At 33.6% G+C, this 12676-nt stretch overlaps 2 protein-coding genes across 2 annotated transcripts; both read right to left on the bottom strand.

The window, feature by feature from the left end:
* Positions 1-1314: 1314 nt before the first annotated feature.
* LOC137718544 (DNA polymerase epsilon catalytic subunit A) lies at positions 1315-2929 on the bottom strand. Its single transcript, XM_068458097.2, has 4 exons — positions 2771-2929; positions 2550-2632; positions 2311-2444; positions 1315-1703 (listed from the first exon to the last, which is right to left on the bottom strand). The coding sequence occupies exons 1-4, from the start codon at positions 2820-2822 to the stop codon at positions 1562-1564; spliced, it is 411 nt and encodes a 136-aa protein (XP_068314198.1). The 5' UTR covers positions 2823-2929; the 3' UTR covers positions 1315-1561.
* A 980-nt stretch (positions 2930-3909) lies between these two features.
* On the bottom strand, positions 3910-5825 carry LOC137718663 (putative pectinesterase 11). Its single transcript, XM_068458214.2, has 4 exons — positions 5414-5825; positions 4878-5066; positions 4380-4618; positions 3910-4191 (listed from the first exon to the last, which is right to left on the bottom strand). Exons 1-4 carry the CDS (start codon positions 5807-5809, stop codon positions 3990-3992), a joined length of 1026 nt encoding a protein of 341 aa, XP_068314315.2. The 5' UTR covers positions 5810-5825; the 3' UTR covers positions 3910-3989.
* Between the last annotated feature and the right edge of the window lie 6851 nt (positions 5826-12676).

Raw genomic sequence — 12676 nt, 5'->3', positions numbered from 1 at the left:
GAGAGCTATTTTAATATTTGAAGATAGTAAGTTATGGAACAAATAAATCACATAAGTTTAGAAAAGGCACAAGAAAAATGTTAAGAAGACTCTCAAAATGATTGTTTTTTATGAACTTTTTATCACATCATATTCAACATAATATTTTATAATATTAACATAAAATTTAATGTTAAACTGTAAATTGAATGTTCCTTTTAACCTTCTCAAAACACAATGATCTTAGAGCGAAGGCTATGAAAGTGTGATCATGTCATGTTTGTCTGTATTCAACCACTTACAAAGGAATCATTTCATTTAAAAAAAAGATAAAGTATCCCAACACGTCCTTAAGTTCCGCGAGTCATCTAAAATATAAAAATAATGTGTTCATTTCTCTTTCTTTTGTTATTTTATTTCATTTAAAAAAAGACAAAGTATCCCAACACGTCCTCAAGTTCCGCGAGTCATCTAAAATATAAAAATAATATGTTCATTTCTCTTTCTTTTGTTATTTTCTTTAGGTTTTTACTTGAAGTCTCTAGTGGAAGGAACATTTGTAGCGCTTAATGATTGTGGAAGAGTATCATAAGGGAAATGGATCATCTCTCGATCCCTTCCATCAAATTCTCTCAATCAATTTAAGTTCTTGAAATTTAATTTAATGATTATAAACAAAAGGTTCATTTACAAATTATAATAACTTTAAACGTTGAATCAAATTTCAAGGATTCAATCAAATTCTCTCGATCAATTTAAGTTCTTGAAATTTAATTTAATGGTTATAAACAAAAGGTTCATTTACAAATTATAATAACTTTAAACGTTAAATCAAATTTCAAGGATTCAAATTGATAGAGAGAATTTGATGAAAAAAATCCAAAGAATATCTCTTTTCTATCTTAAAAAGGTGAAATGTTTAAGAGTGGATAGTGGACGAGATTGTTATCACTACAATTTATTTATTTATTTTTTTTCCACAAGGTTAAGTGAAACATCATATGTTTAATTTTTATATTTTCATGTATTTAATAAATTCTTCTTTCATTATTTAGTACTACGATCTAATGATATTCTTCTTTCTAACCCAAATGCAAATTTAACTTTCGCCAAATACAAATTTAAACTACATTATTCCTAACCCATTAAAAGATTAAAAGTACTCCCTTTCCCTTAATCATTTGTTAAAAAAAAAAAAAAAAAAAATCTTCTTTCAATGCACAAAGGACTCTAAGGTCAGAAAACTCTACTGCCCCATTTTGAAGGCTCGCCTAAGTTCTTCAAATATCGAATGTATTAAATCGTTAGCAGACCAAATTATGCAACAACTCAAGCTAGAAAGAACATGAAACTTCCCATAAATAAGTATACGTACACAATTTGTACAAGTCAAGATACACAATTATGACTACCAAAAAAACTCGATCTCATAAATCATAAGATCCTTGCAATTTAAACATTAAAAAAAGAAAAGAAAAAAAGGTGACGGATCAAACTAGTTGCATAAATAGAAACCCATGACTGACGGATCAAGCATATGGACCCACTATTATGGGCCAGATTATTGGGCCTCAATGACAAATCAGGTACTAATTTGATCATGGCCGTTTGATTTTGGGGCCCAGCTGTTGGCTACATGAAACTGTGCTGCGTAACTAGTTTTGGAATCGCTTTCTTCTAATATTGGAGGTTCATTCAGAAATGCCCAATTGCTCGCTGTCCACCTGCATATATGCATCCAATGGTAATTATTTATTTGCTTTATTTTATCTATTTTATTAAAAGAAGAGCTCTTGTCAACTTTTTTTTACCCGCTTTTCTAATTTTGCTTTTACTTTTGAATACACAATATTAATATAAAAAAGTAAAATAGTAATTTTATACATTTTGACAAAATGACAATTATATTCTTATTTTTTCTATTTTACCTTTTCTTTTCTTTTTTTTTATAAAATAAAAATCGTATTTTTATTTTATCTTCACTTTTAATACACAATATTTAAAGAAGAAAAAATAAAATAATTATGTAATATTACGATAAAATATACAATTACTAAGAAAAATTATCCCTTCATCATTTTTCATACACTTTTAAAATTTAAAAAAACTAATCACTCCAAAATAAAAAAAAATAAAAAATAAAAAATAAAATAAAATAATTCAAAGAGTATCCTCATCGGCTAGTGTTCTACAAATAAAAGACGTGGAGAACCTTAAGTTAACGGAAGATTTGATGCAATAAAGTTCAGTGTACAAGGCTTTGTTGTTAATGTTTTATACAAATAAAAAATTGGAAAGAAAATTATGAAGATAATTAAACATGTTAATTACCAGCCATTTTTGTTTAAAATTTTTTGAGTCCTAGGGCTTGTTTCGGTATCTGTACTGCCGATCTTTGTTGTGGTCACAGGAAACGAGCTGGATTTCTGGATTCTTCTTCCCGGTTCATCAGCCGTTCTAATTCCCTGCCATGTGTATAATATTGTCAATCTCGATATGAGCTGTGCTAAAATTAGTCGCTCATACGCACTACGATAACAACAGAAAAAGAATTTAATATAACATAATACCTGGTTGATGCTATTTGATTTCTTGTGTGTTTTCCAGTAAGCTTCAATCTCCTCCATGGTGAGTGATTTATTCTTCTGAACTCCTTAAGAATTAAAGATTGTGACCACAATCAGTAACTTGGTTCGCAATTAAGTGAAATAAATAGTGATAAAACACGCGGATTAACTCAGTAATAAGCTACAAATTAATACAAGTAATTAACAGGATTAGGGTTAAATACCTGGCTTGGACCTTAAGACAGGTGAGTCCCATCCTGGCACGAGTGATCCCATTTCTCTTCAAACTATGGTCTTCAATTCAGCTGCTCACTTTGTGTTTAATATAACGAGAAGTTGATTATTGTATATATACGTGCGGCTTTTTTGACGGTGACTGGGGAGCCAATACATATCTTTTACTTTGTTCTTATCCCCCAATTGCCAAAAGATAATATCTTGTCAAGCTTTTTAGCTAAGACGCAATACCGCTAGCTGCCCACAGGTTTTAGATGTAAGGCGGCAAATCCGGATTCATTCCGGATTCTGAGGATTTTAGAGAATTGTGAAAGATATTTGTTGATTGTATACGTATAATTAGAAATTATTTTAAAATTTTTATTTAAAATTAAATATAAATAATATTGATAAAAATTAATTGTATAATATATAATAACAGACACAATTTATAAATTTCGAATATCATTTCAAAAAGATCCGGATAAAACCTTGTCGGTAAGCGGCAATACATGAGAATTTTAGATAAATATCACATATATTTGAAGTTTGGAAGTGACACGAGTCAAATAAAGATGCATAACACGCACCCAAGAAAGCCAATTAGTTGTCAGAGTTATCAGCTTCGGTAGCCATCCACTGATCAGCTAGAGGAGAGACTTAAAATGTTCGCAACAAAGGTGGTATGTCAGATATTATTTTACAAATAAATAAATTTTTTTTTTTAAATTAATATCTGTCTACTTCCATCTCCTTTCATTTTTTTATCTTAAATTTTCTATTTTATCTTTTTTTAATAAAAAATTAATATAAGATGTTGATGTGGTTTTGGAAGGGAATGAGAGGAAAAAAAAAAAAAAAAAAAAAAAGAGAATCCTATTCTGTGCAAATTTGTTACGGGAATACTGATAAATCCCTCCCTGGAGGATCGATGCAGCCAAAACCAGACTGATAGGGCTTTCTTTTGGAAGGTTTCAACGTAGTACATGCATGCAGTCGTTCATTAGATAAGTTTTCTTTACAAAAGTGGTAAATATGTTGTACGTTTGTATAAGGCGGTGAACGATTGGTCTTTGAAAACATGGCCGGCCATATCAAGTTAAGAAGAAAAAACAAATTGATGTATATTTGTCTGTAAAACCAATGAATGAATGTTTTAATACATGGGATCAACAATTTTGCAATTAAATATTTATAAAACTATACATATATTTCCACACAGGAATCTTAATTAATTAACCAATTCTTGGTGGAAAATGCCTTCTTCTTGAAACTGTTAGGCGTTGCCCTAATCCAAGCTTTGGCATCAATGGAGTCCTTAGTTATGAAAGGTGCAGCTTCTGCACTCGTTAGGACTCGTGCCCAGTCAACTCTTTTTGATGTCACAGCTCCAGGTCCAGAACATTCGTATTGTCCATAGTAAACAGAACTGCATATTATGCATCAATTATTGAAACCAAATTGGCCAACGTAAATAAACCAAAAAAGTTGAGTAAAATATTTGGGATCGAAAATGAGAAAGTTGTTTTTAGCAATCCAAATTAGTCTTCATATAAAGAAAATGAGGAGCAGACGATAATTATTTTGAAATAATAGTAACAATTTTCGTTAAAGTACCTTAATTGGTCGGCAGAGTGTCCCCAGTTGTCCCAACCCTGAGGGAGTATGGCATTAGGCATGTAAGTGAAGGCAAAAATGACTCTGGAGTAGACACCCCATGGCCTTCCTAACACTGCCGTTTTGACGCTGGTGATCTTGCACCCAAAGAAAATGAACCCAGTGTCCTCTGAAGGTGACATCTTCCGTTGGGCTGTTATGGCACCCCCTCCGTCCGAAATCGAATGCAAATGGCACTTCTGTAAAATTAATTTATTTATTCAGCAATTGAACCCCTAACATATGATTTATCACCATACTTAATTCTTGAGAAATCTTTGAACTGCTACCAACGTAGCATGATGTTATTAATCCGCATATTATAATATGGATATAAAATGTATCATGTGCGAAATGATAACAAGAAGTGAAAGGTTTAGCCCGAAACAATATAACTTTAAACAAATAATCAAAAACCAAAACTCTGTAAAAATATTGTATTATTCTTATATGAGTTACCTCAAAAAAGGAAGCAGCATTCCCACATATAAAATCAGTGGCTCCTTCAATATAACAGTTGTTGTAGTAATGCCTGCCGGTATCGTCAAGTAGGGTATCTTGGTAAGACAAAATTCTGCACACATAAAATGCTGCTCTATCTCCTGAGACCCTTAGCGCCACTGCTTTACCACCCCTTCCATAAGTGTTCTGCAATGAATTTCAACAATTAAAATTATTAGATTCAAGCGTATATATGCATTATCATAGGGATTCGAAGTGAGAACAGAGTGTCAGCTGTCGACTACCTAACGTACTCCCTCTCCTCTTTTATCCGGGCTTGAGATGGCCTAGTTAGGAAGACTTAGAAAAAGACTCTAAAAAAAAAGACATTGAATACTTAGAGCTAGAGGAAAACTTGACACAAAACCAAGCGCAATGACGCTAGTATTCATATAGCCGACCCGACTTAATGGGATAAGTTTTTGTTGTTGTGGTTATTGTCGTCGTAAGAGTATATATGCATGTGAAAAATTTACGTATATTTATGTGTGTACCTGAATTGTGAGGTAGCGCCCTATAAAATCCGAAGCCAACACAGAGAAAGTTGCAGATTCAAATATATTTCCACTGTCGTTCCACGTAATAACAGTGCCGCCTGCCGTTGTGCCACTTATTGTAATAAAGGGTTTGTCCGCGGGGACAGTAATTTTTTCTTTGTAGACTCCAGGGTTAACCTTAACGAACACAAGATCAACGTTATTCGACGGCACGGCGTCGATGGCATCTTGTATTTTCTCGTAATCGCCTTTCCCAGTCTGATCCACGGTTATTAGTATTGCCGTGGACCCCTGAGTTGTGTCTGCTTCTACTTGAGAAATCGCTAGAAGAACATACAACGAAGCCATGACAGAGAAGCACTTGGTCATAGAAGCGCCACAAACAGCCACCATGGTCGCAGTTGGAAGATTTTGGATCGGACACCTCTTAAAAAAATCAATTAATTAAAGAATGAATGTGTTGAAGTAAATATTATTGAAGAATGTGGAAAAAATCAATTAAGTAAAGAATGAATGTGTTGAAGTAAATATTGAAGAATGTGGATTGAATGTTGAAGAAGATCGATCTTAATTGTTATATAGTAGTCTCAGGTGAATGACAGAGGGAGGTGAGGCCGTTTTCTTGGCAATGAAGTTTAAAGATAATTAGAATTAGTCACTTTTTACGTAAACGTGTGGAGGATAGTTGTAAGGAATTTCCAGAGTAGCCGGCGGCAGGAGATTTGTACATTGAGACTGAAGAAACAAATGTCTGAAAAATGCGTGAATCTGAGGTGGCTAATCAGGTTAATTTGATATGAAAATGTTGTAATGGCGGCCTAATTAAAGTATTGACGTTACACAAGTCTTGAGGTAGCTTAAGAAGAATAAGCATGTCGTCATTTGTGTGATACTAGGGTTTATGACCAATTACGTTATTTGAGCAGGCAGCTCAGTTGCTTGGATTTGGAGCTTTGACCATGGCTGCCACCGTTGTAAACTAGGGCTGAAGCCCGGAACAGGTCCAATTCATAATTCTCACCATGAATTACAAGGCGAATATGCACATCGAAGAAAAACTAACAATAATATATCACTAACATTAATTGCAGAAAATAAAGTGATATCGGATTGTATGACTAGTAGAGTGGGTACGTGCATGAAAGGCTCGGTAACTAATGAAGTTATTAGCTACTGAGAGGGCTTTTACACACATAGCTAACCCAGCACCAATTCTTCGATAACGAGTGGGACCAAATAATTCAATCGGGATAGTTGTTGAACTGCACAAGTTCCAACAACTACAAAAGCGGCAAAACAGACAGCAGCAATATTACTGGAAAGACAGTTTCAATATTTCCATACGTAATCCTTTGTATAGGCGTTGAGGTGGACGTATTTTGTGTCTGCGGTCTTGTTTATTTCGCGGGATTTGTTCCATGTTATGTTGTTACGGTGTCGGATGACTTTCCACTTATGGACAGCTAGTCTGAAGGTTCATAAATCTTTTCGTAGTAGACACCAGGTTGGACGGCACAGCATCAAATGGCATCTTGTATTTTAGTGTAATCATCGCTGCCGGACTGGTCGGCTGTTATAGAAATTGACGGGGACGCCAGAGTTATGCATACTTGAACGGCTTGTGAGAATACAGGCATAAAAGTAAGAAGTTTCAAGGCCATTGAGAAGAAGCCCTTCATCATTCGAAATGTAGCCACCATGTTCGTAGAGAATCACAGAGATATTTGTAAGATGTTATGTAGGCGCGCGTTGCATGCATGCGGGCGGTGCATATATAGGGCTTCCCATATACGAGTATAGTAGGAAGAGAAATGTTAAGGGAAATCTTTTAAAAGTGAAACTGTTTATGGATTCTTATTAATCTCGTAGTTTAACGTTAATTTTCGTGTCAATATTATAAAACTTTGTGATAAAAACATGAGATAGCAGAGAATCCATGCAAAGTATCACTTTTATAAGAGTCCCCTTAAAATTTCTCGTGGTAGGAATACTAGGTTGGTAATATTTCCATGTATAGAAGGGCAATTAAGTTACCCGCTTCATATCAGTTCTTGATTTGAACGAGTTTGAACTTATAAATGTTTTCCCGATTTAATTAGTTAGGATTCTGCGTTTGCCTTTGGACGACTCCTTTCTCTTTTGGGAGAGATTTCTGAGTGTGGTAGTTACATGCCATGCAACGTTATTGATCTTTATTTTGAAATAAAAGATTAATGACAAGGTTGATATGTCACAAACATTTGATATATAGTTAATAATAGATAATAATATTAAATTTTAAGTGAATTCATAATTTTACTTGGTGGTGTAATCTGTTGTCATATGTTATTTTCATGAGTAGCATTATATATTTAGACACACGAATTTGACATTGTTGACCAATCTCTAACACAAATAAATTTCAATACACTACTAATTTAGTAGATCAAAATAGTTTTTTTTCTTCTTCTAGAGAAATAAAATGTACAACAAAAAACCACGAGTACAATAAAAAAGGAATGCATCCCAAGCCGTCGTTGACAAAGAATGATCCCAAATATAACAATTCTGAATAGAATGACCAAAACTAGTAACAACGTTAGTCAGAGAATTACTTCTCTGCAGATGAAAAACTCCGCCAGGTAAGAGACATCTTCCACAATAGTTTTGAGCCTCCAAGGAACGTTACACTTTCTTTGAACAACATCAATGACCAATTTCAAATCTCCTTCCACACTAACTTTTTTAAAGCCTTTTCATCTTAATAAATTTGAAGGCATCTCGTAATTAAATCGCCTTAGCAACTGAAATTGTGTTATGAGAAAAAAAAGCATGCGAAAATCACTTCTATTTTAAATGGCAAATATTTATTGTAGTTCATTTTATCGTGTAGGCTCAAATTCTATCTTCTGGCCCATATTGTTGTGTATTCCTCCAGTCAGTCCACATGTCATGCACAATAATAAGCATGCATGTCAATAAGAGACCCAAAAAGAAGAGACAACTCCTTGGCAAAACGACCCTAGTCCATAAATACCGATCCTGCATGAAACCATGTTTGCTAGCTAATAGGAAATAAATTTCAAAAAAAAAAAAAAAAAAAGAGGAACAGTTAGCAGAAAATCTTGCATAGATGTAGCTGGCATTGCTCCCGATATTTCGAATGTGACAGTGGATTTTATGGAAACCCCGAGGAGGGGGCATGGCAGCCCAAACTTTATCCATGTTCGATAATGTTGAGTTGGTTTAGAAATATTTTTAAAATGCTTGAAAGTATTTTTAGTAAAATTGGTTTTTTGGAAGAAATATTAGAGATGTGCTTCTTGCATGAAGCTTTTTAAGTGTATTTCTAGGATCTACTTTAATTTTCATTAAGGATCGGTTTCAAAACATTTTCACAAAAACGTTTTCAGTTATTTTAAAAGCACTTCTAAACGAGCCCTTATATAAAAGTTTTTTTTTTTTTTTTTTCACACGACATTGTACTATTATATTAAGACGTTACATGATAGTAAACTCGTTTTACATAAGTTTTTCTTATGCAAAGATGCCAATCAATTTTATTATTTTTTGTCGAAGATGCCAATCAATTAAATTTGAAGGAAACAAGCTTCGGTGTATCCTCGTTGGCCGTACCTCCAAGTCCAGCAATCGTCATGGCTACCACTACTTAATAATAACATTTTAGGGCTCCACATTTCAAATCCATGCGATAATTGTGGTCTGATTATGGCAAACATTTTTGGTCATATAGTTTGAGGCCTTTTTAAGTACGACTTAAAATGTTTTGGTCACTCCCACTTGTTTCCACTTTGACAGTTGGAAGGACTCACTTGTTTGTTTTTAATATGATATATGAAGCATATTAAGAACCTAATTAAACAAGCAGATACTTCTTTTTCCTTTTCCATGATTCCATCTTTATATATAATCTATACATATTGTAATTACGTAAAGTGGACAAACTTAATTAACTCGCTTATGTTTGTAACCCACATGAAGGCTCAATGGTTGTGGACGAATTCTAAAGCTTGTATTGCATATTGCACGTTTTGGGTTCGAATGGTGGTTGATGAATCACACGATGGTTGTTAGAAGGATGTTAAAATACCTATTTGTGTCGTATCAATTCCCAAAAGAGTAGAATATTGTAGCAAAGCTATCGGCTAATCTCATTTTTGTAAAGTAATAAAACTAGCTTATGTTTGTTATAATCCGAGTACTTGGACTGAAAAATAATTAAGTTGGTGGGTGGAGTGGACCATATGACCAATCATGCCTTCCACCAGCAAAACAAGAGGTTAGATCTCACTAACATTCTACGAATCTATGAGGATAGATATCTTTATCACTTAATTGAGAAATGCTACCGAGAGTTGCTCGCACATGGATTCGTTTATGATTATTTCATCTGCAAGCAAAAGATGCACACATGCATGATTATCTCTAGCTTTATTAAGGGACTGTCGACACTTGCATCTTTCGAGTTAACTGTTTTAGATCGATGAAGATAAATTTATTAGTTGATAATCATCTTCGTGTGTAAAATATTTGTTCATTCTAGTTTCAAAAGATAAAAACTTACTAACAACTGGAACGTTGAAACGGTGAAATTTTAAGCTAATTAACCACATATTCCATATGTTTGAACGTTTTTTATTTTCAAATTGTAATTGACTTGGAATACTGAGACAATAGCATCTCGTCCCATGACAATCTTTCTCCTAAACCTAGCTCTAACTTTTCCGGTGAACTATCTCATCTGAAATTGAAAGACAGGACCTCATCTCTTTCTTCCCTTTCCTTTTCCTCCAAAACACCCAACAAAGCAGACCTAATCCAATCCAATGATTGCCCTGATGTTAATTAATTAAATTATTTGCCTAACACGCATTTATCTTTCAGCTCGTTCACTGTATTTAGAAAACTGAGGCGTGAAATGAAACCCTAGAATGATCAAGAATAAAAGCAGAGATAAAGGCATTAGCACGTGCAAGTATGACTGTTGCTGGTGACCTTGCTGACACCGACTCATCCGTCAATATTTCTGGTTTCCCGCCCGGTGCTTCAACTCCAAACACTAAAACTCGTAAACCAGAAAATAATGATTTGGTGGTGAAGATGAATTTTAAGCACGTATTTTATATTACGTTTTAAATTCGACTCTTGTGAGTTGTGGCGTTGATAAAACACACAAAAGTAACCAAGAAGAAGCAAATGTCTCTACAAATTTTTCTAATCTCTAAAAAATGAATTGACATGACGGAACTAACCTTTTTTTTTTTTTTCTTCTGAAAATAAAGAAAGAAAAACTAATGAAAATGACTTGAAAACTTTGAGTTTTAATCAAAATTACAAAAATGTGTTGTAAGTAAATAGTACTAGGAGTACTTTTTATAATAAAAATGTTATTTTTCGTTAAAGTGAACAGTACCTAAAGTGTTTTGTTAACTCCTAAGAAAAAAACCACTAAATCTGGTATTAATTTACGACAATATTCCTATATTTACCCAATGCCACTAGGCAAACTTTTGGTTGGTTCGGAGCCAAATAATCAATATATAAATCAATTTTCCATTTACCATGCACGCATTGCATGCTTCGGAGTCTCGGACCTCGGTGCCTTGTGGACCGTTTTTGGAGGGATTTATGAAGATAATATAACTTTATGTATGCTTAACATTGTTGACTCACAATCTATTGTTTAAGATCTAATCTATCTAGCTTTCATTTTTCTTATATACATTTTTTACCATCAACGAGGACATTCCAATGGTCCCCGTTTCATCACGTGCGAAGGCACTACTCGCACTTGTTGAAAATTGGTGTACTTTCGGCTGCTTGTCGCAAGCTACATGCGGATTACAAGTATGTAAAATAAAGTTGTTTTAATTATAGTATGACTAGTGCATGTCTCTATTTGATTGCAGGAGTTATCGTGTTCAATTTGTGTAGATGCGAAATGATAAATATTTTTGTTGTGTTCGATACGTGACTAATCATATAAGGTTTATTAATCTTTAATATATGGTATCATTTCATGTCTTAAATGATTTGAAGATATATAAGTCCTAATTACACCACAACAAAACAGCCATTTAGCAAAGAATAAATATCCTTAAAAAAAAAGGTATTTATGAAAATATAAAATTACAGCAGTTTGCCAATATGTAGTGGGTTAGTAGTTACAAAAAGCTAAGAACATACAGCCCTATGAGAAGATCTTACCACTGCGGGAAATGAGAGAGGATACTTGCCGGATTCTCTTTGTAAGGATTTCAGGGATTTTTCCATCACATCCGTTCATCGTATATCGTGCGGTCAATTTTTGTCAGGTACTGTTTATATTCAATTTTAAATAAAAAAATTTACAATAATTTCTGACCGCACGATGTACTATGAACGTATGTGACTTGAGGCTCCCCGAGATCCTCACAATGACGATCCGGCGAGGATCCTCACTCATGGGAAATTAGTTTTTTTTTTCTTTTTTTTTTTTCAGAAGATTAATTAAGGCAACATGTGGTAATTAAGTTGACGAAGTGTACACATGGAAAATAAAAATTAAATAGACAAAAATATTTTTTTAGTTATTTAATAAATTTTTATAGACATGATTTTCAAATGAAAGTTAAGAAATTAAACAGTTCTAGTTATAATATTTATAAGTAGAAGATCTTATATTTGACTTTTATAAATAAAGAGTTCGATAATAAATTATTATCGGCCCATTGTATAGTTTAATTAACTTTTATTCTCATGCTATCATGTAAAAATGGATTTGACTTCAATACTTATATGTATTGAATACAATCACATTATGTTCAAATACTAGTTGTATGAAAGGTAATACTATCCACACACCTATTTTTATCTCATATACACTTTTGTTAATTTTTGTCCATTAATCTTCTTCAATCCATTCATTCTGATGATCGAAAATTAATAGGTGTGTATGAGAGGTAAAAATAAGTGCGTGAATAACACAACTGTTGTGTAAAATATATATATTCATAGAAATTATATATGAGCGTGGATAACGATTGTATTAAATAAAATAATAATATTCTTGTGTAGCACAATGTTCTCGTAAGAAAATCAGACAGACGCGACCGTAGGATAGGTACCCGGTTAAAAGAACGGCCACAAACAGATCTTCCAACAAAGCGGGGCCCATCGCAACGGAGGCTGAAGCAAGCGTGTGGGCGCACACGTGGAAGTGGGGCCCCAGTAGTTTAACCGGCAAAAAATAGAAGTTGGTTACGAAAAAGGGAGCAGAGG

This window comes from Pyrus communis, chromosome 8, assembly GCF_041283825.1.
Source record: "Pyrus communis isolate YQ-2024b chromosome 8, ASM4128382v1, whole genome shotgun sequence".
Taxonomy (NCBI): Eukaryota; Viridiplantae; Streptophyta; class Magnoliopsida; order Rosales; family Rosaceae; genus Pyrus; species Pyrus communis.
The sequence above is the reverse complement of the archived record's forward strand: the minus strand, read 5'-3'. Positions and strand labels throughout refer to the sequence as shown.

Coding starts and splice junctions, on each gene's coding strand:
- LOC137718544 (XM_068458097.2), bottom strand. CDS start 2,822: ATGGGATCACTCGTGCCAGGATGGGACTCACCTGTCTTAAGGTCCAAG. Junction 2,445..2,549: donor AATCAAATAGCATCAACCAG/GTATTATGTTAT, acceptor TACACATGGCAG/GGAATTAGAACGGCTGATGA. Junction 1,704..2,310: donor ATTTTAAACAAAAATGGCTG/GTAATTAACATG, acceptor GCATATATGCAG/GTGGACAGCGAGCAATTGGG.
- LOC137718663 (XM_068458214.2), bottom strand. CDS start 5,809: ATGGTGGCTGTTTGTGGCGCTTCTATGACCAAGTGCTTCTCTGTCATG. Junction 5,067..5,413: donor GGCGCTACCTCACAATTCAG/GTACACACATAA, acceptor AATTCATTGCAG/AACACTTATGGAAGGGGTGG. Junction 4,619..4,877: donor ATGCTGCTTCCTTTTTTGAG/GTAACTCATATA, acceptor TTAATTTTACAG/AAGTGCCATTTGCATTCGAT.